Source organism: Pteropus alecto, unplaced genomic scaffold (genome assembly GCF_000325575.1).
Source record: "Pteropus alecto unplaced genomic scaffold, ASM32557v1 scaffold11, whole genome shotgun sequence".
Classification (NCBI taxonomy): Eukaryota; Metazoa; Chordata; class Mammalia; order Chiroptera; family Pteropodidae; genus Pteropus; species Pteropus alecto.
The window spans coordinates 8,570,472-8,595,225 of record NW_006431956.1 but is presented as its reverse complement, the minus strand read 5'-3'; the positions used below and the strand labels follow the sequence as shown (position 1 = coordinate 8,595,225).

The window sequence follows — 24,754 nt, the reverse complement described above, 5'->3', positions numbered from 1 at the left end:
CACCAGCCCTCCACCACTTGTCCAAGTAGTGATTATCCAGAGGTGGATAGAGATCCTATCCGGAAGACCTCAATAAGATGCCAGCCCCATGTAATGCCAGCCACAAAAATGTCAGTTCTCAAGATAAGTATTTAGAAATGTATCTGACTCCACTAAAGCCTTTGAGATGTTTTCTCTTAGAAAATATAGCTGTTTCTTACTTTATTAGATCTATCTTGGCTTGAGATTCATTTCACTTTGAAGTTTAATAATTGAGAGAAATAACTTAGGGTTCAGTTACTGATTTTTACCTAAGTAGATCTTAACCCAGATCTCACTGCTTACTATGGGTTTATATTTCCAATATTTCTTTAGCCAAATATTTTCTTTCTCTAAAGAAATAGCTCTTTTGTAGGAAGTGTTTCCATTTGGGGAAGAAGAATAGAGTGACATTTGTTCTTGGGCACAGGAAGTGTCATTACAGAATGCTTCCAACACAACTGACTGATGAAGGAGCTGCTGATAGATGGGAATTTTCTGGATGGTAGAAAAATGTGTAGTAACAAGGAGTTAATGGATTTATGATGCTGAAGAACACATCAGGTCAAGGTCTTATACTAGTTTTTAAAAAAGGAAGTTTAAAATATCAATATAGTAAATAAATATTTTCTTATGTATGACACTATTTCATAGTCACAGATTCTCTCTTGTTCTTCCCATACACTTAGCTATGTTGGAATATAGAAACAGTAATGTGGCAATAGTACTTTGGGTAAAGAATCTTCTTGTTAATATTCCTCTTATTTCCTCAAAGACGTACATTTACATTTCCAACTTGCCATAGGAGGAACAGAAGCACAGAGCACTTGTACTATGTTTAAATATAAAAGTGGGGGCATTAGAACAGTTATAACCATTTCTTGCACCATACAAACACCAAAAGGTGTTTATTTATATAATACTACATTTACTTCAGTCATTTGACTAATAACTCATATGTTATATATACTCAGAGTCATATATAATATTAGTTATATAATTCACTCATGATTTTATCTTTAATTATTTGACTCTTGGACAGGATTATCTGATGACAATGTTAGTTCTCCATTTTCTTTATTCCATGTGTATATTTTAAGAATTAAGCAACGTGCTCTATTACAGTTTGCTAACTCAAATAAGCTATTCGTTTGTTAGTTGACTATTGCCACAATAATGCTGCATAACAAACCATCCAAAATTCAGTGGCTTATACCTAGAGCATTTATTTTTGTCACCTGTGGGTCTGCAGACTGGTTTGCCTGCCTCTTTTCCAGGCTGCAGGTTAACTGTGCTTGGCTCTCGAGTTTGGGTTGGGTTCAGGTCTGTTCTACTATCTGTTCTCTCTTTCACAAGCAGTTACCCAAGGCACGAGCTCTTGGTGGGTCACAGGAATACAAAAGGCCGAGTGAAAAACACAAGCCCATTTAAGGCCTCTTTCCACTTTAAGACCACAAATATGCCATTGTCTAAACAAAGTCATATAACCAAGCTTAACATCAAGTGAATAGAATAATGCCCTCTGTTCATTCTAGTGCACAGCAACAAGAGGGACTGAATCATTAAGAGTCATCCAACCTACCACTCTATGCCAGTACACACCAGCAATTTACGGATTCTTGCTCTGGGGTTCCCTGGAGGAAGGATGTCTTTGTCTTATCACAGTAGTAGTAGTAGTAGTAGTAGTAGTAGTAGTAGTAGTAGTAGTAGTAGTATATAGTAAGTATGTATAATGGCACTTACTGTGACCATGTACCGTTATCATTCTGCCCTTATTAACTTATTAGTAACGATAGACAATTAGTGACAAAATATATAGCTTGAATTCTTAAAAATAGCATTTAGTTTTTGGAGCTGATGTAGTGATAGAATAAAGCTCAGCAACACCGTTTTCCCGAGTACAGACCTCTCACTCTTCATTGCCCCTTGCTACTTCCCGCCCAAACAACGGCAGTGTCCTCTTACTTGGTCTCCTCTCCTCCAGTCCCGTTTCTTTACACGTAAATGCTACTACCAGATACATTTTTAGATCAGACTTGACTAAAAAGTACCTTCGGTCCCTACCATGCCTCTGACCAAAAACCTTTCAAGTGGATCCCCATTATCCACAGAATAAAGCCTAAAGGTCCAATAATATAATTTGCCCTCTGTAGAATAGTCCATCCAGTTTCCCAATCTTATTTCTCATTATTCTCCTTTATGTACTCTGCTGTTTTCACTACCAGAATTGTGCTTTCCTATGCGTGTACTTAGATTCTTGTCCACTTAACCTTTGGTTATGAGGTTCTTTCAGCCTGGAATTGCCAATACCAACCCCATCTCTACATGGTCTTGTCCTATTTATCCTTCAAGGCCCAGATCAAATGTCACCTCCTCCTTGAATATTCTAGATTCTCATAGCCCAGAGTAATTTCCCCTTCTAGCAAAACTCACAAGACTTCCCAGCCTCTTTTATGGTACCTATCAGTTTCTAAATTGTGCCATCATTATTTATCTAGGTCCTATCACTGCTAATGAGCTACTATTCATCTTTTTCCCACCTCAATACTAAATATGTTTCCTTGAATATTTAAATGATATTTATTACATAAATAATTTGTTAATACCCTAAGTAATTGATCTTTCCTGCTATGCATGTCAATAAACTCAAGTGGCTTCCTTAAGTAAAAATCAGTTGACACTCAAATAAAAGCTATGCGAACTCCAATTCTTTTTTTAGTTTTCAGTCCTGTTTAATATGAAAATAATTATTAGTGATATGTAATACAGTCCTATGCAATACTTTGGTTTCAGAATAATTTTGTCCTAGATATCATCTGTGGATCTTTCAGACACTGGGCCTTTGAAAGCATTTCAGCTCCAGGAAACATCTGACTGCAAATAATCTATAGTTTGACCTGACTTGGAAGCTATGGACAGGGCAGTCTGACCTATTAAATAATGCATCTACCCTGAAAATTACTCTGTGCCTTGATACCCTTTGCATCTGAGGGCTGCTGTTGTTCATATTGCCTGCCAAGCTCCAAGTTCAAAATCTTAGTGCCCCCTAATGTTGAAATCAACCTTTTCACTGTTAACAGCTAATTAAATGGGATGAGAAAAATAGGCGAAGAAGGCCTTTCACAGTGAAACTTAACTTTGGAATTTGTAATGGTATATATCTGTATAGAATGCAAGTTTTATGAACATTACTTTGAGCACCTAGTTTTGAGCTTAACTCATTTTCACTGTTGTTTTTGAAATTGTTAGTAAATTTTTCTTCCTTTTATGCCCTCCTTAACATCATTTCTGAGGTATCGGCTTAGGCTGTGGAGTGGACAAAATGAAATCTAATGTTCTGAGGATTTTCCATATTTTCTTTTTCATAGTGGACAATTTAGTCATCATGAAAGTATTTTTTATCTCTCTTTTTTATTTCTCTTTTTGTTATGAATTTCAAAGTTTTTATTGCAAAGTAGATTTTTTTCTTCAATAAAGGTCTTCTTTAGCTTTCCTTTCTTTTTGGAAAAGAAAAAAATCAGATAGAGAGCGTGATGTAATACAAACTGGACTGCAGTGTTAAATGCCTCTCAACCTCTTTCTAATAGATTATTTCATTAAAGATTTGTTGGAAGACAGTTTTCTTGCTGGGTAAATTCTTCCTAAATTTAGTTTTCAATAGGATAGTGTTCATAAAAACAGAACATCAAAGTAAAACATGTTCACAGTTTCCACCAGTTTTATCATGCAAAATATTTTCTTTCTATAAAATTAAATTTCTCGAGGATAAAAAAGCTTCAATAAATCACATCAGCAGTTCTAAAAATGCACATAGAACAAATCTGGTTATTCATTTTTCTAGATAACTACGTGTGAGCGAGAAGAAGGGGGCTGAGGGGTTAGGGAGAGGAGTGGAAAAGAAACACCGAGGCGAGTAGAAACAACACTGCCTGCGCCCCCCGACGCTCAGCGAACAACCTGATGATGTTTATGATGTGTGGGAGAAAATAGAAACGATGTGATTTTTAAAAGCCTCCATGTAAAACTTAAGATCTGTTCTCTTTGGTGTGCCTAGTGATGTGTCTTTTGTTTGTTTGTTTTATTATTTTTTGTCTTTTTTTCCTTCCCTAACAAGTCTATTGAGAGTATCTCCTAAGATACTCTTTAAAAATATTTTTTTTTCAATTACAGTTGACATACAGTATTATATTAGTTTCAGGTGTATGTGTCTTTGTTTTAACACAGGACCTCGGCAAGGTTGTGGCGGCTATCTGACAGGTTCAAATTACACCTTTGCCTCTCCCGATTCTGATTCAGATGGAAGATATGACAAGTACTTAAACTGCATATGGTTCATAATTGCACCTGTAAACAAACAAATTAAACTCACCTTCAATACATTTGCTCTGGAGTCAGCATCTATTTTTCAAAGATGCATTTATGATTATGTAAAGGTAAGGCTATTATTATATTTCTTAACCGAGTCTTCTAATACAGACTTTTATGTGGCATACTACACTTTATACACTTTATAGGAAGTCGTGAAAATTGTGAGTATTACTAATATTTAAAATGATCCATTCTTCAATGAGGTAATGTATAATATTACAGATGCTCTATCTTCATATCAAATTAATCTTTTATATGGATGACTCAAAAACTCTGTGTGGCTTCTAACATTAGTTTTAGAATTTACTGTTCATCCATGCCTTGTCAAGAGATGTTTTGTGGGAACATGGATACTTACAGGGCTTTTGGCAAATCCTCTATATAAATAATCACCCCTTAATTTATCTATTTTTAAAGTTTATATATTTATTTTTCATATTACCTTTAGATGTGGGAATATCTTAGTTCTAAGGTCTCATTAAAAATAAATCAAGAGACTTTTCTGCTCAATTTTTAATGACTCTTTAATATTAAATTATTGTACCTATCAGGCTATATGAATTTAAAGTTTTAAATAGTATCAAGCAATATATATTACTACATTCTTGGATGTGAGGGAGGGAAACAATGAGTATGGCAAGGTTTCTGACCATGAGAAGGTTAAATCAGATTACAAAATTAAGAGATGGCAAATCAACGATAAGCAATTCAGGATAGTCACTATTTAAGTGCCGACTAATGCATTGGATACAGACTTGAAGCAATGTGCAAGTTGAAAAGAGAGGAAAGTTCCTGATAGTCTAGCGTGAACAAGAAAGCCTTCAGAGAGTGAGAGAAAGCTTATTCAAGCCAGGAGAGAAGACGTTCTAGGCTCGGTGAGCATAAGAAGAGGCATGAACGTTGGTGTGCGTGTTCCTTAAAGGGTGAAGAGACTGGCCTGATTCAAGTAGAACATAACTAAAGAGTAGCAAGAAGTGAGAATATCTAAGTGAAAAATACCCAGATTATAGAGGCTCTTGAAACAAACTAATGATTTAGATTTGATTCACTTGAAAACAAAGAGTGATTGTGGGATTTCTAAGGAGTGACATTCCGAGAGCGGAACTGAAGGCCAGCCGGGCTGGAAGTCGGGGTGGACTGTCAGGGGAGGGTCTGGAGTTCAGACCACAAGGGGAGGTTACTGTTATGTAAGGAGGGCGCAGAGAGGGTGGGGCCGACAAACCTGGAGCAAGAGAAACTTTTAAGTCCAAAAATTGTGTTAACTTTTAAAGAAATGTTTTTTGTTTTTTGGTTTTTGGGTTTTTTTTAAGGCAGCGGAGGAAAAGTCATAGATGGAATACACACTTGATTATATACTGTCTTTATTTTCACTACGATAAGCACCACGCCTAGGAGAGCAGGAGAATGTCAGCGCTATTAGGGGGAGACCTGCCTTTGAGAGGGATTGGTCCAGGCTGGGTGAGAGCAGGGCAGACAAAGGGCATTGTCCGTGGGCAGAGGAAGGAGTGGAGCTCCAGCAGGAAGACAGCACGAATAGAAAGGAGACAGCAAAAGGGCACACACACCTTTTAGAGAAATGGTGCTTTCTTTGAGGGGGGACAGCCTGGAGCTAGAAAGCCAGGGTCCCACTCAACTCCAGGAAAGGTTCACAGTGAAGCAGTTGGAGAACAAAAGAAACATGAGTCATGAAAAACAAAAACAAAAACAAAAGACAAAACAAAAACCACAGGAATAATGCAGTGTCACTGAAGTCAAGAGAGAGAGTCTTTGACCAATGATGGGTGGTCAATACTATTAAATTGTAAATTAGAGGCCAAGAAAGGTTAAGATAAAGAAAAACTCACAGACTGGATGGCAACCATTTAAATAAAGTATTGACATAGAAGCTGGATAAGAAGGAGTTCATGAAAAATTAGAGATAACGAGAAATGTCTGTTCAGGTTGAATCCTTCTTTCCTAAAATTAGACCAAAATGGCCAGAGCAGCAGTAAAGCTGAGGTTTAAGACCCTTTGAGAGTTACTGATTTTACAGAAAGGTAATGAGTTTCAGAGACAGATAAGATGGACTCAAACCCAATTTTGCCACCTCACAAATTTCCATGTGCACCTGATGCCTTACCGCTGCATCTATTAAAAAACAAACAAAAGATCCCAGAATCCTTGCAAGGCTGTTTTGAGAATAAAGATAATATATGCTCGTATTCAGCACTGTGACTGGAGTATAATTTGTAAACAGATTTCTTTATTTTTCCCCTTTGTGTAATTCCAGATGGGTATGAAGTCTGTGCAATCTTTTCTTAAAATATTAAAAATAATTGATTTATGTATACATTATTACAAATATAAATTCATGTGGGGTGCTGCTGGTAGGGTTTATAAGATTTTTTTCTCAAGATCCATTTCTGTGAGCATGATTTGATGATGTCATTAAAACAAGTAGTGATTTTCTGAATTTCCTCAATATTTAGCAATATCGAAAACAAGGAGTTATTTTCTAGCTTCAAAATAAACTTTCCTTCTTGTAAAAAAAGAAATTCTATTCAGATCTACTCTTATTTTCTTTCTTGGGAAAGCAATTTCCCTCACTTGCCAACCTTTTCAACTTATACCAAATTGGCAGATCAAAGAACAGTCCTTGGAGTGGGAAGCCTGGAGGTATCGTTATTAAAGAGATTCTCTGTGATAAATGGGACATTTGATTCCTTTTAGATTGTTTCTTAGATATTATAATCAAATCACTTTTTAGAAAAGCTAATTTAATTTAATTTTGCTGTTAGATATAGAAGTGAAAACTAGCCGATTCCATTATTCAATCATAATTATATCACTATTGTTTTTGAAAGGGTTGACTTGGAAAGTTATTGAGGTACATAGTGAATTGTGTATTTCACTGACTGGTCGCTGTGGCAATTAACATCCCATCCATCCCATAAAGAGTCATGTGGCATAATTTCTTGCTGCACATTGTACCCCGAACTAGAGATGTGGAGTTAAAATGCAGTTCCTCAAGAAGTTATAGAGTGAGAAGACCGACATGTAAGCTTGTAAATGGTTATACAACTTGACAAAAATGATAAATATGAACAACATAGAATAGTAGAACAGAAGAGAATGGTTGACCTCATTTTGGGGTCAGGAAAAGGCTTCCTAGATGGGACTGCTGAGTGGGGCTTTAGAGAAGCACCACAGAGCATGCTTCCTGTGGGAGGCTGGCTATCATGGAGACGGAAGTGTGGGGGCTGCAAGCTACAGAGAGAGCACCCAGCTTCTTGACACCAGTTTGTAATGACTTAAGTCACTCCTCCGTGGTGAGCAGTGAGTGAATGGTAGAGAGGGCTCAGAACTGGGACCCTAACTGACTGACGTTCCTCTGCTAGGAAGTATGGAGCTACCACAAGAGAGACGGCCCCTTCTTAATGTTTTTCAGCTCCTCCTCAGCGCAGTCAGTGCCTGAGGACATAGAGTGAAACTTCCATTTGCAGAACTGTCCTGTGAGTTGTAGGATGGATTCTGCCATATGGCTTCTAAAAACTAAATGCCACTTATAGCCTCATATCATGGTGATGACCAAAAAATATCACACTTTTACAAAACACTCCCTAGACAATAGCACTGTCCCCATCAAGAACATGGATCTTAACCCCTGAGCTCAGCTATTCAGTCTGTGGTCAGCCTCTAGGAGGAGGGGCTGTCCATCTCTGGGGAGGAGATAGGCAATTTATTGAGGCTTCGGGTTCGTTTTCTTATGAGGTATTACCTACTATCCATTCATTCATTCGTTCATTCATTTATCCAATAAATGTTCATTTGAGCACTCATTACCCTCCAGACACCACTCCAAGTACTGGAAAAGAACACAGAGATACAATTAAATAATAATAATAATAATAATAATAATAATAATAATAAATTCCTGTGTCTGAATTGATTCTAATCATTGCTTCTTATTGCTCTTCTTAAAACTGCTGGCACCAGTATAACCTTTTCCCCAGAGGATTCTGAAATGAATCAACCCCAGACCTGGAAAACCATTCTTTGTTCTCTCTTCCATCCCAAACTATGCCCAGGCATGTTGTCCAGTGGACTCTAACAGAGGCTCCTCAATAAAATCAAAGACTTCATGAAGATACTCTAAGATGCAATGTAGAGAGTTTCCAAAAAGAATATAAAAATCTTCCTGTTGTCAAATTTCCAGGGAAATATTTAAAGATAAAGTCTTAAGGAAATTAATTCTTTTCAAATTTAATAATTTTAGACATTAATTTCCTTAAGACTTTATCTTTAAAGTTTAATACCAAAGTATGTTGCCTTTTTGCAGTAAAAGTTCTTAGAAATTAAAATCCAAACATTTCCTTCCCCATTTTCCTCTACTGCTCAAATTAATGGTTGGGGAAAGTACAGGATCTTGCAGTAGTTGTAATCGGAGGCTGTCTTCCACTAAATTACTTGTATAATTTCTTGAGAATCTTAAGTAGATTATAACATGCTCCACTACTAAAGAATTTTAAAAACTGAAAAATCACAAAATTCTCAGTATTTATCTGTGTCTAGAAAACTTAGAACGTAATTCAAGCTCCAGGTCTGAAGTAGTCATGCCGGACAGCACGTGCCGGCAGGATGCAAAATGTAGCAGCAAGTGATGGTGCGGGGTCTTCGGGGCACAGTCCTGAGGTCACCGTTTATGTCTTGTTCATATGATCCCCATCTCCAGCATCGTTGGCAGCGCACCTGCCGCCCACACCGAGGCCCCCTGCATAAGTCCAGGGTGGGGATTTGACATTATCGGGGTGTGTGAGAGCAGATAGAAAACCTTGGCTTTGGCCACATTGGGGTCCAGGAGCCCATGTCCGTCGTCCAGAGGCCTCAGCTAGTCTATGTCAACTCAGTCAAGGGTAATCATATGGCAGCAGTGAATGAACGAATGCGAACACCAGCTCGAGGCTGGGCACCATGTCGTTCCCTTCCTTCACCTTCAGCGGTCATCTGTCCGCAGCCCAAATCCGATCTGATGACTCCCACAGCAGATGATGCAAACAGCTTTACGGGAAATGCGTGGCGCTTCACAGTCTTGCCCCGATGTACTTTCCCAATCCGGCTTCTCCTGGTCTTTCACCCTGATCTCTAGGGACCTCAAGGGTGGGGGCGCTGTGGAGGCGGGTCAGCTTTATACACCCCTTGGCCTTCCCCGTTGTGCTCTGTCTGGTTGGGGTGCAGTTCATCTTCTGTGGGTCTGGAAGGTCTCCCCTGACTTTTAAATACTGGTTCAAAATCTGTGAGAGATCTTTCCTGCCTCCATCATCTGGGTCCCCCTGCTACATTTAATTTTTTTATTGTAGCACTTATTTTTCTTCATTTTATATATAATTTACACATATATATATATGTTTAATTTATGGATTTCTTTCTCTCGCTAGTTTGTGAGTGTGAGATTAGTCTCTTGAATGTATGAAAAGTGCTTTATACATCGTTGTATACATAGGGCCTAGCACAGAGGCCTGGCACACAGTACATGGAATAAAAAGGCTTGCTAATGTGAATGTGCTGATAAAAGCAGCAATGATTATAATAAAACTTTAACTTGCTTACCAGAAAAAGAACATTACCTAAAACTTGGCCAGTCTAGTCTTTTGCCAAATGAGGGGATAGATTACCCAACTCCTGAGTCTCTTCTGGCTCTAACTTTCCCGAAATCATATTTAAACTGGAGAGACAGCGCCATCTAGTGGTAAATTTAATTTATTTTTTCTGTTTATTATGAAATTATTTATTTTACATATTTCTAACATTTTAAAATAACATCAGTGGTCATGGCTATTCGGAAGTTTATACATACCATGGTCTTGTTATAAATTCAATACCTGGATCTATGCACAGATGCTCGTTTTAGAAATACCATGCAGATTATGCAACTGGAGAAAACTCTTGTTTTCTAGTAATGTGTTTGAGAGAAACCCAAGTGTCCACTATTTGAACAGGCATTCGTCAGAGGCTCCTATAGCCAGGACTTATTCTGGGTGCTAACAATCAGGCTTCCCACCCATACCATCTACACTCTTGCTGGGAGAGAGACCAGAAAAAAGTAAATAAGCAATGAATAAGAAACATTTTGATTAGAATACGAAAATACAACAGGAAGATGGTTGGGTTGGGCTCTCAGGAGGGGGCATTTGAGCTGAGATCCTATGGCAGGAGAAATGGTCCGTGTCAGAGCTGGGGAGAGAGCACTTCCAGCAGGAGCGGCTGTGAGCACAGGCCTGGACCGGGGGGCTCATCCTGGAAGCAGGGGAGTGGGCGTGGGGCTGGGGGCAGGCCCAGACCAGACCAGCTAGGGGCTTGCAGGCCACCTTAAACAGTTGGAGTTTAACTTAAGGTGCAGTGGGAACCCACTGGAGCATTTTAGACAGAGCAGGAGCATAATCTGATTTACGTTTGCAAACAGTCAGGCAGCTCGGTGGAGAATCCTGTGGCTGCTCTGTGGAAACAAAGCTATCGGGAAGATGTTACGGGGATAAAGGTGAAGGACGATGGTGGTAGTGATGGAGACGGAACCCTCTGGGGTCGATTTTGAAGTCAGAGTAGAAGAGATGTGGCGTGAAAGAAGAGAGAAAGAGGAATCAAGGCTGACCAAAGTTTTAGGCTTGAGCCGCTTACTGATATAAAGAAGACTGGGGGAGAACAGGTTTGGGTCATGGGAGAGAGGAATCACAGTGTTTCATTTATTAGATATTTATCGAGTGCCTCTTATGTGCCAGAGACTCTTCTAAACATGAGACATAGCAGTTAACAGAGCAGACGCAACTCTGTGCTTTCACAGACTCTGCATTCTCTCCAGAAGACAATAACCTGAGTAATACGGACGGTAGGTAGAGGTAACGCATGTGCTGAAGGAAATACAAGGCAGGAAAGGAGAAAGGGAATGATGGGAGCAGTTACGTTATAAGTAGGGTGTCAGGGAAGGCCTCCCGAGTCAATGATATTTGAGTGTCATGGGAACGAAGGGGAATGAAGGGGGACAGGCCACGTGGGAATGGAGGAGAAGAGCATTCTGGGCAAAGGGAACAGGAAACGCAATGGCCGTGAAGCAGGAGTGTGCCCGGTTTGGTCGAGGAGCAGAGAGAACAAAGTGGAGACAGTAAGATGTCAGACCAGGTGAGGTCAGCGCGGGGAGCGGAGAGTAGACTCTTGGCCTGGCGTTTACACTGAGCGGACGGGAGGCAGTTAGGAGGGTTCTTAGCAGAGCACTGACCTGGGCCGACTTACGCGTCAACTGTTTACTCTGGCTGACATGTTGAGGACAAGCTAAAGAGGGACAAGGGTGAAACTGAGGAGCCCCGTGGGGAGGCTGCAGTGACAACCCAGGCCACGATGACCATGGCTTAGACCAGCGTGGCCGTGGGAGGGGAGGTGAAGATAGTGATAGGCTTGCTCACTGTAATGATGCGTTATTTTAGAAATCGTATAGGATTTTCACACTGAGAAAAAGAATTAGGCAGCGTACCAGGTTTTTACTGAAAATCATTATAATACAATCGATTCAATAACAATTCTGTTCCTAAGTTAAAACTAGCTCAGGAATATCAATGGAAGATTCTTAATCTTGAACTATTGTGACTTCAGGTCTATTTTAGTGTAAACTATGAATCTTCCTTGTGAATAATGGAGAACTAATGACCTATTTTTCTTTGCAGATATATGACGGGGACAGTGAAAAAGCCAACTTGGCTGGAACATTTTGTGGTTCCACCGTACCTGCTCCCTTTCTCTCTTCTGGTAACTTCCTGACAGTTCAATTTGTCAGTGACGTCACTGTAGAAAGGGAAGGATTTAATGCTACCTATACCATCGTTGACAGTGAGTAAACTGAGACGTTTTTAAATATTATGAAACGTGTATTAATGCACTAAAAATAATGCCAGGTTTATATCTAAACTCAATGTTAATTACTAAAGTCAATGTTAATTACCACCTAAGCTCAATGTCAATTACTAAGCACCATGTTAATTATTCTGTTTAATCCGTGATATGAATTTAGTACAATTCTTAGTCAAGAATATATACCCTAAAACCTCCACACAATGATGTAAATATAGCTCCTTTGGGCTGGAAGGGCAGGGAAGGCAGAATTTTAAATATTGTGTATGTGAGATGAGACATATTATTCTCTTTCCCCATCTCAGTGACTTGTGGTGGAACATATAATGCCACTTGGAGCCCACAAAACATTTCGTCACCCATTTCATCCCACCCAGATGTCCCGTTTTCCACCTGTACTTGGGTTTTTGAAGCCCTTCCACATCATCAGGTCGAGATATCTGTGTGGATGTTACAGCTGCACTCGCAAGACTGCCACCAGAATTACTTAGAGTTCCAGGACTCACCACAGGTAATAATCACAGGATGAATGACAGTCACAGCTAGTGACCTTTTTGCCAGAACCTGAAAAACACTCGAAGTAATGAAATGAATTGTCAGAATTACTTCTAGCTTAATATCTTTTTCAGCAATACTAGCAATATGCAGATCCTCTCTTTGGGTGTTAAAAAACTTGAACTTATTCCTTAGGTCAGGAGCTCTCAAACTTGCACGTGCATTAGAAACACCTGAGTGTCTTGATGCACATGCGTACGCTGGGCCCCACCTTCGAAGACTGAGCCCTCCACATAGCACCCATTACTGTGCATTTTCAATAGGCATCTCTGGTGCTTCATGGGCCACGCTTGGAGAAACACTTCTATTGTTAGTGGCATCTATGTATAGGTTGAGTTGAAGGGGTCAACGCAGAACGCACAGAAATTAATTAGGCCATTTGGCCCCAGTCCAGTGGGACTAAACCCATGGTAATATAAGAGAGAGAGGGGGAAAAAAAGCTGTTTTGGTTAAAAAAAATGATGAGTCCAAATTGCCCATGGGATAAGATATTAAGGAGACAGTCGGACATAAAAGCGTGATACTGATAGGCAGCCTGAAGATTCGGTCGTCACCATCATATGAATCGGTAGGTAAAAAATGAGAGTAATGAGATTATCCAGGGAGCCATGAACCGAGGACGGCTACCTGTGGGGACACCTGGGTGTCTCTCTGCTCTTTGAGGACCAAGGAACTGACCCAGTTCACTTTAGGGGCATCATACTCCAACCCCCACATGCTGGCAGTGAAAGAGAATCCAGTCTACCGCTTTCTGAGTTTTCAAGTTCTCCTCATTGTCCAGAGTCCCCTGTTTTGCACGTGTATCTTGGGATGGGAAGTAGAAAAATCCAGTTTGGCTGAGTCCAGCGTGGAGCGAGGTTTGAGAAGGGCTGGCTGCTGAGTAGACACTGGATTTGCTGAATGATTACAGAGCCGAGACCCTGAGGTGCATGCCATGCTCCCAGGGAGAGGGCAGGGCGCGAGGTCATCGTCATTCCGTTGGTTCTCAGGATGCGCTTCTTAGTCCCCGGTGGTACGCTTCCCGGAAGGACTTAGAGCCGTGTGGAACAAAGCCTTCGGCTAAAGCTCCTTTGCTTTCCCACTGCCTCATGAAGCCAGGACAATGGGGATCAGGACAGACTGCCATCTGGGGGCAGACGTGCTGCTTACAGGGGACCAGGCAGCTCTGGACCATAATGGCAGCTAGATTGGCCTCAAATCAGACCCAGTGTTTGTCACGAACGAATAATATCCTTCAGTTGAATGAATAAAGAAAAGAACAAGGGTTTCAGCCCGAGTGGGAGGAAAGATAAGAAATTGATTGATAACTGACGGAAACGGGAAACGCAAAGGTGTTCAAGAGTAGAGACAGAAGACATAGTTGGAAGAAGCATGTGGTGGAGGCATTGTAGGTGATGAAAAGGTCTGTCTGGGGAGCTTGCATCGTGGCAGGCACCACAGAGAGTAGAGGTGAAAGTCACTGGTGTTGAAGAATACAAATTAGGATGTTCAATAGGTCGTCTGTGAAAACGCTGAAACCTCTAAGGGTTCAGAGAGTGACTCTGGGCTAAGACACCACAAGTCTTTAATTAAGGAAGGGAAGTAACCAGAGAGAAAGTAAGTGGAGATGATGAGAAGGGTCGAAGCGTATCTCTGGCCTGCTGTAGAGACCCTCAAAGGAGCGCTGGCTTTGATGCAAGGATAGAGGCCACAGTGAGCAACCCGGGAATCCCTGCCCCGTGCCCCCCACCCCGCCCGGGCCCATTCCTACTCAAGGAACTGTGGAGTCTGAGGAACGAATGGCCTGCACCAGGAGAAGCAGTTTCACACAAGGCCACAAAGTGGATGTATCCAGGGGTGGTTAACGCTGCAGTTCAAGTTCAGAGGGCTACAGCAGGCATGGGTAAGAGAGGACCAACAGCAGGAGATAGTGTGAGACAGAAGCACAGACGAGTTCCGGGGGTTCGCCAGCAGGAGTGGGGAGTGGGCCTCTCAGGAGGTGCTAGGTATTAGAGGCGTATGTGTGTGTGAAAGGCAGCAGGTGTCCTAACTTTGGCACGAGCTGTCTTTATGCAAGGATAGAGGGGTTGGACCACATTTATTCTATCCTCTTGAGAGGGGATGAGGGCTGCCAAGTTTCACAAAAGGAGACAGGGACCTCATTACAGGCGTGAGCTCCCCCGTGGGATTCACCTCAGTGCCGACGGCTCTGGCTAGGTCTGTGACAGGTAGCGAAAGCTGGAGCAGTGTCAGGTCGCCGTTTGACCTTCCGGATTCTGGAGAACCCCAGTAGCAGAGCTGCAGCTCCAACAGTCGGATGTGCTCAGAGCAAGGGCACAGGCTTTGGCTGTGAAGGAGGAGAAGGCTCTTGTTTTCGGGAGGCAAATGTCTGTCTCGTGGTTTCAGTAGAAACTTGGCCTCCCTGCCTCCTGTTCGTTTCATTGAATGTGAAACGTTTGTATATCCCAAGACCAAGGTGAGTCTCGTTGCCAAGGGCTTCAAACACTATACATAGTTTCCAGTACGCTGAATATTTAAGCGTACTGTTACATGCAGTTTAATTTCCACTATGGCCTATTCTCTTTTGAAATGAAATCTAATGTGATTTGGCTTCCATTTCATTTCAGGATAATAGAAATCCAGGAACTCGCTTTTGTGGCAGAAACGCTTCAGCCGTACCCACGTTTTATTCTTCTACGAGAACCGCAATTGCCTTTTTCAAATCCGAAGTTTTTAATGAAAACTCTAGAGTGGGTTTTACCTATCAGATTGCAGGTGAGCCCTGGAGCTTTATGTTTGTTCAAGAAATCCGCCATTGTTACAGTTATTGCTGGAATGAACTCCTCTGAGTAAATTAGAGTTTGTTAATCCACAGGTGGGTTCTGAAGAGCTAAAGTGAATATCATACTAAAATGTTTAGAATGTTAGCATATCCTTCAAAGTTCATGTGTCTTCTTTAAAGTTCATTCAAAAATAGACAAGTTATTTTATCAATTATCCACTTGACCACGTAAAGAAATTACTATATCTTAGGAAATTATTTTGTAAAAACCAAGAAGCTTTGAAAGCGTTATTTGATTACTGAAACTGAGACATTTATTTCCAGAGACCACTTTATGTAATGTTCTTTTCAAACTTGATTAAAACTAACGCGGCCTTTGATTAAAACAAATAAAAACACGCTGGGTATTTTTTTTTTTTTTTTGCCAGAAATGGTAAAGAACAATTTGCCAGTTCTATGAGAACAAATAATGCATCAAAATATTTACAGGGAAATCCTAAGACAAGATTCTGTGTTGGAGGTAGAGACTTTATGCCTTACTAAAGGGTCTAATTGTCAGCCAGCTCCACCTCACAGCGGTCAGAAAAGTACGGAGAATGCCAGAATGTTCGCCTTCAAAGCAGAATGCTCCTGCTCCCCGTTTCCCGTACGGGTGTTTCACGTTAGCCAGGCAGGCACTGCCCTGCATTTGCCCACGTGCCGTCTACCCCACCTCCTGGAATCCCGGTGATCTCAAAGGCAAACGGAGAGGCTGGGTTAGCTTTTTTCTAAAGTTCGTTCGGATTTACTCATCTCTTTGAATTATTCCTGTCAGGTTGAAAGAACACTGAATATTGGGACACGTACATTAATTATGTTTTTTTTTTTCCTCTAAGATTGCAACAGAGCATATAATAAGGCATTTGGCAACCTGAAGAGTCCTGGGTGGCCGGATAATTATAACAATAACTTGGATTGCACTGTTACTCTCACGGCCCCACAGAACCACACTATTTCCCTCTTCTTCCATTCATTTGACATTGAGGACTCAAGCGAATGCAGACATGATTTCTTGGAGGTAACGTACATTTGGATATCATGTGGATGAGCTATTTAAAAGGTGATGATGGATCTTCAGATTTTTCACCTTTTGCTTTGCTACCGTTAATCATATACCCCTTACTCATTTCATTAACTTATCCATTATTCTTTCAGTCCATAAATACTTACCAAGCATCTTCTAGGTCCAGGCGCCAAAGGAGCAAGACATATTCAGGGCCCCCAGGAGGTTCATCGTCCCGCGAGAAAGACAGACGGGACATAGCCAACTCCCATGCAGTGTGGGAGGGACGAACAGAGTCAGTCTGGGGACAGAGATGGCTTCTTGAAGGAAGTGCCGTGCGAGTTCAGCCTGGACGAGCCAGAGGGAAGTCCAGGGGCAAAGCACCGATTTTGGAGGTGGACGATGGCACTGACTTTAAGAAGCGTGCTTTGCGAGGAAATAAGCATGAAACCAAATGCTACCAAATCATTCGCCTAATTTCCCCGACGCCACAGCGGGGAGAGTGTTTCCTTGGCGAAGCGTTCAGAGGAAGCGGGGGTGCGCTGTTCCTTCCTCTTCAGCACCATGGAGAGCTCTAGACAAGACAAGGAGGCAACCTTGCAGTTTGCCGTCCTCCTCCTACCCACCCTCCGCTCTGTCCCCAAACACACCAGGAGAGAAACCGGCTGAGCCTGGAGCCAGCAGGGCCGTGCTGCCAGAGAGCTTGCACCTTTGTGACCCCCGGGGCCACCAGCAAAGCTCCCTGTGCGTCCTTTCTGCCCGACTTGGCGTCCGCTATTCAAGTGAGAAGGAGAGTTGTGTATTATTGTTCACAGAAGATGTTCTAAATGAGCCCATGAGTGACACAGATGGCGTGTAGAACTCAGCCTCTGTTTGGCCATAAAGATCCAGAGCCCGCCTGGGCGTCCTTTGCAAACTCTGGTGGAAATGAATTCATTCTTCAGAAACAGAGGTTCAACATAACACTGGTATAAGCCGAGAATGCTGAATCCCTCTGTGGACGAATATGAATCTAAACCTTACCTGAAGCCCGCCAAACGGGCTTTGTTTCATGTACGCCCGCATCTTCGGTGAGGCTTCCGAAAAGCCGATTGCTCCTCTCCACCTGTTACGCAGTTTTATCTTTCGGGAAAGCACTCCCCGATAGAATTCATCAAAGATCTTTGTTGATGGATATTCTTAACCTATAGTGTAACAAGTACTGGGAGAAAGCTCATGCCTCTTTTATGGGAAACACTTGTTGTGGTAGGAAACTGGGAGGAGATGGATGTAGCAGGGAGGAGATGAGGAGAGAAATACAGGTCATTTGTGTCAATCAGGGTATTAAACTCAGACCTATGTACCTCGCCCACCACGGAGTCTAAAAATGTTTATGAAGTGCTAAGCAGATACAGGGGAAGGAGTCGGTTATAGAGAAGGGACAGAAATATCCCATCAGTTCAGAGTTCCTCTGCAGCTACTCCTAGGTCATCTCAAGCCTGAGCGACAGGAGTTAACATTTGCCATTTACCTCTAGATGCTAGGAGTGAAGGCCAGCTCTCCAGAATTGAAGAGTGAGAACTTACCTCCGTGGTCCTTCCTTATCCCGTAGAAATGGGTCGAAAACTTCCTGTCCAATCAGCAAAGACAGGAAACTACAACTTAGGCCCGTCACGTGCACTGCATCTGGTTCTCGGTGGGAAGACCGTGGCATGGTTTATATGGCAGCCACACCGGCAAGACTCAGCGTTTCATCCACGTTAACTGTGGCAGGAATGGAAATTTCTAATGGAGGATTCCAACTGTCAGTATATCACGCAAAGGCCAAGCCCCAGATCACATCTGGAATCTGCATTTGTCTTCAGAACCTCAGAACCCAGTCAGGGTCCTCTGACATCCCAGAGATGTCTACCGCTCTCTTGGTTCCTGTGAAGAGAAAAATGAATAGAACAAGTCGTGAGCATGCTCAGTGGGAATTAATATCTCACTTTTCTTCTCAGAGCATCAGCTTTCTAAAAGAAAATCTATAGGAAAAAGACCCGAAGCCAAGAGTGTAGATAACTAGCTACTCCTCCCATGCAAGGCCACTTTGTGTAAACACCTAGCAGAGGACTCCGAAAAGCACCGGGAAGGCATTATTCCCTGGACAGCGTTTCTTTCACACATGTCAGGAGTGGATGTTGGGGTCAGGCTGGTCGGGACAGCATGGTCGGAGGACGGATCGCGGCCAAGTTCACAGCGTGGTCACCCGCACACACACGCACTGACTCAATTCCTGTTTTTAGATGTGTCTATTCTGTACAGTGAATTAAAAAAAAAAAAAAAACCTATTCAGCTACAGAATGTTTTTAAAATATTTCTAAAACTCAGAAGTTTTATAGATTTATCGAGTTGTATCCATACAGAAATTCCTTGTTTGAACCTTATGACATTTTATTATATGTTAATGGCGAGCAATGAATGATAAATCGGAGAAGAAGGGATGACGCGCTGAAGTATAATAATTTGTGACTCGTTGTTGAAGGTAAGAAACGGAAGTGACAGCAGTTCACCGTTACTGGGCACATACTGTGGAACTCTGCTGCCAAATCCGATCTTCTCTCAGAATAATGAGCTCTACCTACGATTTAAGAGCGATGGCGCAACTTCCCGTCGTGGGTACGAGATTATCTGGACCTCATCGCCCTCCGGTAAGACACTTACTTGTACTTTGAAAGGCAAAGCAATGTAAGTGAGAAGAACATAAGGCGTCTAATAGAAAAAGGCCATGCAAAGTGACCTGATCTTTTTAGCCATCTGTCTACTCAATTCTTTTCTGATTAAAATAGAGATTTTTTTTTAACAATGAAAATACAGAGATTCTTTTTAATTTTACTTTTACTCACCGTTTCTATAACTATTTTTAAAGAATATACATTTACATGTAAATACAGATAAGAGACTATAACGCTTTTAAAAGTCATTTATGAATTCTGATTTTGTCACATTTTTACCTTTTGGTTTGATCATCAAGGTAGTTCTCTGAGAATTAAAAAAAAAAGGTTTAGCAGAAGGCGCGTTACTAACACATTCTCGTGCGTATGCGAGCAGCGGAGCTCTATGCAATCCCTTTTGTTTCTTGGCAGTCCTGGAGCTTAATTGCTTTTTTTAGGACAGTAAGTTTCTTCCTGCATTTTTGGTTGGTTGTTTGTCAAGTAACTCAAGGCAGGTTAAGTCATGTCAATACCTTTAACTCAAGAGAGGAAGAATATCTTTATGAAACATCCTCAAAAACACCTAAAAAGTTTCAAAATAAGAATAATAAAAATGATTCATTTAAAATGGGCTGAGAAACAAAAGGGTTCTATCAAGACAATCATAGATAATGAAATCTTGGCACCTAAAGATGCTTAAACGGTAATCTCCAATGCCCTCATTTTACAGATGAAGAAATAAGACACCAAATTAATGTGTTGCCCAAAATGTACAGCTAGATTGTGGCAGAGGCTGGACTAGACACCAGTGCTCAGCCAGCCAGCCCAGACTTTCTTCCTGTTTTCCTTGTGCTTTCGTCCCGTGCAATACCATGTCTGGAACCCCAGGGCTATATGGTCTAAATAATGACAGTTGTCGTACACAAATTAGCAAACTGAGCAAGTTGACACCAACACTTAAAGAGCTTTGGCTGGAAGTATGGCAGTCCTGGAACTGTCCATTATAAGCCTGGTAAAGTCAGTATGATGATAATGCTTACTGACGAAACCTCCGATAACACGCTTCTGTTTGTTCAGCCCTGGAATTTCACTTTACATTTTACTTTACCCACGTCATCATCGACTCACTGCTTGCAGCTCTACACCATCAGACGTATATAACAACTTTACTCTCCTACAGTTACTTTACCCAGGTCTTGTTTTTTCCCATGGTGTTTTCCACCCAGCATTTTCACATTACTGACGAAACCTCCGATAACACGCTTCTGTTTGTTCAGCCCTGGAATTTCACTTTTCATTTTACTTTACCCACGTCATCATCGACTCACTGCTTGCAGCTCTACACCATCAGACGTATATAACAACTTTACTCTCCTACAGTTACTTTACCCAGGTCTTGGTTTTTCCCATGGCGTTTTCCGCCCAGCATTTTCACGGAACAGACCCTGAGGAAGTTGTCCCTAAGTCATGACATGCAGGGAAAGGAATATGTGGTGGAGGAGGGTTTTTTGGGGGGAGGGAGTGGGAGGGATTTCCCCCAAAGAAGGAACAGGAAAAGGGTTCTTGCCTCCAGAATTCTTGCAGATCTCAGCATCTTAAGAAAACGACAACCTTCTTCGTGCCGTACAAGCACACCAAAGCACGCGGGCTGGTTTCTTACTTTGTTGAATGAAATTTCCTGCAATTATTTCTCACGCAGGCTGTGGTGGAACTCTTTACGGAGACAGCGGCTCGTTCACCAGCCCCGGCTATCCGGGCACTTACCCAAACCACACTCACTGCGAATGGGCCATCATTGCTCCATCTGGAAGGCTTGTCACCGTCAGCTTTTACTTTATCAGCATTGACGATCCCGGAGACTGTGTCCAGAACTATCTCATACTCTTCGATGGACCAGATGTTAATTCTCCATCCTCTGGACCGTATTGCGGAGCAGTGAGTAACACAGATTTTTTGAATTTCCATATATTATGTTTAAATAGTGAAAGTAACAGTATATACTTTTAAAGGCAGACACAGGCAAAATACAAAGCACAATGCACTTTTACAAATTCGGTACCGTTTTGTGACTTTTCTTTTTATTTTGAGAACACGAGTGCCACCTAGTGGGCATTGTGTTAAATTAATAGTAATACCAAACAACTATGCATCAGAAGTACCTATGCAGTTAGTTTTACAGACTTCCTAGGAGTCCCCGCTTGCACCTACCTAATCAGAATTTCTAGGGGAGGATTCCTGGCACGTTGTTTTTTAAAAAACTCCATATGTGATTTCGGTGCACCACTCAGAGGTGAATACCATATTTGTTTCTGTAGGAGTAGAGCTTTAGAAAATTAGGACGCCTGGCTCCATTTCAACTACTTCCTGTTGAAAATTGTGGGAATTCTTTGCAGAAGTCCACAGAGACAGTGAAGATTGGCTGGGTGACTAGTATGGTTGTTTCTGTAAAGTTTTGATGGCCTAAATCTTTCCTAAATACCGTTAGAATTCTGACATTGACTCAGCATTGCTTGCATCTGCCCTCACGACCCTCTCATTTTATTGAAAGTGGACACTTAACGGAGATTTCAAGAAGGGAAATGTGACTTCTGATGACAGGATATGTGCTTCTTACTGTTCTGCTCTTTACCCATTTAGGCTTTCTAATCAAACAGAACAGAATTACATTATCTGGAAATCTAGAGAGTTTTTAAAAAATATGGCACTGTTTGTAAAATTGATGTTATTTTCAGAAATATCAGAAAATTGATCAAAATTTCCAAAGCCCTTGGAATTCTGCCATATATTCTTCAAAACACATTTCTTTGACTCTATTTGCATACACACATATATTATAGTTTTATGGTGTGTTCTTTTTACTTACTCATATATCGTTAACTTCTTAACATATCAGTAAAAGCACTGGTGTATCATAATTTAATCAGTGGATGGTATTCTATTGCAATGAGTACAGCCTAATTTATTTAACGAAGCCCCTCTTGTTTATAGACAACAGTTGGATAAACTTTCTGGTAGCTATCTCCTTATATACAGAGTTAATTACTAGGGCAGAAGTTTTGGTCACTTGGCTAGTTGATACTGTGTCATTGTTATTCACAGGAGATTCACATAAAGATAACCCAGTAAATGTGTCACATTTAAGATTCAAAAGCTGGTTAGTTCTTTATAAACATTCCCAGAGAGAGTGAAAGGCACCATTTTAACAGCACCATAATTTTATATCTGCATTGTGGTTTCGTTTATTTGTTCTCTTTTGGTTTTGGTTTTCAGTGACTTTCAAACACACAACCTCGTTTGATCCCCACAGTGACAATCCCACGAGGTGGAAAGAGTAAAGATGACCTGGACTTTGCAGATAAAAGACAACTGAGGCACTGAACCAATGTCACATTAAATTGTGGTCTATAACCAGATGTTAGTTTTTTAAAACTGTTGTTTACAGTATTTTCCCAGTTTTACATTTTGATAAATGTGGACACAGTTTCAAATGTAATTGTTCTTTTTAAAATTAAAGATGACACTGATTTCTTTAGCATTTAAGGTCCAATATAGTTCACTTCCAGTGTGATGGTGGAAGTCACTCCTTAGACTGCTAATCACATGCTGATTTGAAAATGTTTTCTTTTATGATAAAATAAATGTCATTGTTCACAGGGAAATCCTGTAACACTCTCAGTTACAAAACTGAACATCTAGAAACAGGAAACATTAGGAGAATCAAAGAGTTTAAAACTTTTGCTAACTGTTCACCCGTTTGTCAACATAGAATAATAACTGGAAATTTGGGAGCAGATTAAAATGGAAAGAAAAATTGCATGCACACGGGAATATACAATATTGTACATACTTTCAATATATCTCTTTGGAAAAACAATTCTCTGTGCTGCACTCAGCTGAATAATTTATTCTCTTGGAAATGTGTGTGTTTTGATGGCTCTTGGGGAGGACCCAGGCAGCGAGGCCTCGCAGAATGGAGGAGCAGGCCCCAAACTGCACCTGTGACCCGGTGTGGACGTTCCTGCCTCCAGGACAATCTCAACGGAGTGTCTAGTTTGCTGACTTACTTGGTTCATAGTTTGCCTCCTCCAATTACAATGTAGCTTCAGGAGAGCAAAGCCTTCAGTCTATTTTGGCTCTTTTTTTTTTTTTAATTCCCCAGTGCTAAAAATAATGCCTGCAACATAGAAGTCTCTCGATAAATATTTGTTAAATAAATGATTAGGAAATGAGAAAAAGCTGAGACGCATTTACTACCCCCTCCTCCCCCAAACATAGACTATTCCACAGAAAGAATATGAAAATAAATCGCCAAGGGAAACTATAGGTATTAAGGGGAGACAGTGGTATACTTTACTCATAGGATCGTTTTAGTTGTAAATATAAGTATGTATTTTCACCAAGAAATGAAAATTTCAGTAAGAACTTGAATTGGAAATTCAGTTTTTAATGACAATTTACTGATATAATTCACATACCATACAGTCCATCTACCATCTACTTAAAGTGTGCGATTCAGTAGCTTTTTGTAGATTCAGAGTTGTGTAGCTATCATCACTGATCAATTTTACATTTTCATTACCCCCTCAAAGAATCTTCGTATCCATCAGTAGTTACTCCCCATGTCCCCTCAATGCCCAACCCCAGCAATACTTTTTATATAAAATATTTATATTCTTAGCAAGATTACCTCTAGACATATTATGTTTACTGTAAACTTTTTGCTGCTTTATGTAGTACATTTTCACTATGCTAACATTTCTAGAAAAATGTTCAAATTTGTGAAAAATATAACTTATTAATTACTTCTGTGTTCCCTCCATCTTAGGACACTAACATAGCCCCCTTTGTGGCCTCCTCACATCGGGTCTTCATCGAATTTCACGCGGAGTACGCAGCGCGTCCGTCAGCAGTACGCCTGATTTGGGACAGCTAAACGCGCAGGGTGTGTGTTTGCCCAGGCTCTCCCGCAGCGGCCGCCGGACGTCCTGCTGGACGGAGCTCTGCCATCTTGATCCATGACCCCTGCCTGCACCACCAAGAATAATTTGAAGGTGTATGTTTTTCACCAAAGCAGATGTGGAATCGATATCTGAACATATTTTTTGAACATAGAATGTAGTAGTCTTGGCTGTCCACATCATCCTTCTAATATTTTGAACTGAAATTTTCTAAAATTCCTTAAAGACTTGGAAATGATTGACATGTGTTGTAAATTTTCAAAATGATTTTCACTGTGAATGTCAAGTTAGGGGTAATAAACATGATTGCATTGTACACAAATATGCTGCATTAATTTTTACCTCTTTTAGTCTTACACTATAGGGTACACATAACCTTTCAAGTTGCATTTTTACATTTTGACGAGGTACATGAATCCTTCAGGGTCAGAACTGGAGCCAGGCTGCCTGTGTTTGGATTTGCTTCGAGTTAAGGGCTTAACTTCTTTGTGCCTGTTTCTGTAAGTAC

General features: G+C 41.0%; 1 protein-coding gene across 3 annotated transcripts in view; it reads left to right on the top strand.

The window, feature by feature from the left end:
- The window catches only part of CUBN (cubilin), a 235,745-nt gene extending 211,177 nt beyond the window's left edge, over positions 1-24,568 (top strand). For all 3 annotated transcript variants that reach the window (XM_015585634.2, XM_025043437.1, XM_025043438.1), the window contains exons 60-67: positions 4,243-4,451; positions 12,075-12,237; positions 12,564-12,769; positions 15,420-15,567; positions 16,450-16,631; positions 19,120-19,285; positions 20,988-21,223; positions 24,114-24,568. In XM_015585634.2, the coding sequence (XP_015441120.1) occupies positions 4,243-4,451; positions 12,075-12,237; positions 12,564-12,769; positions 15,420-15,567; positions 16,450-16,631; positions 19,120-19,285; positions 20,988-21,223; positions 24,114-24,221 (1,418 nt within the window). In that variant the 3' untranslated portion in view covers positions 24,222-24,568. The remainder of the gene's footprint in view (positions 1-4,242; positions 4,452-12,074; positions 12,238-12,563; positions 12,770-15,419; positions 15,568-16,449; positions 16,632-19,119; positions 19,286-20,987; positions 21,224-24,113) is intronic.
- The last annotated feature ends 186 nt before the right edge of the window (positions 24,569-24,754 follow it).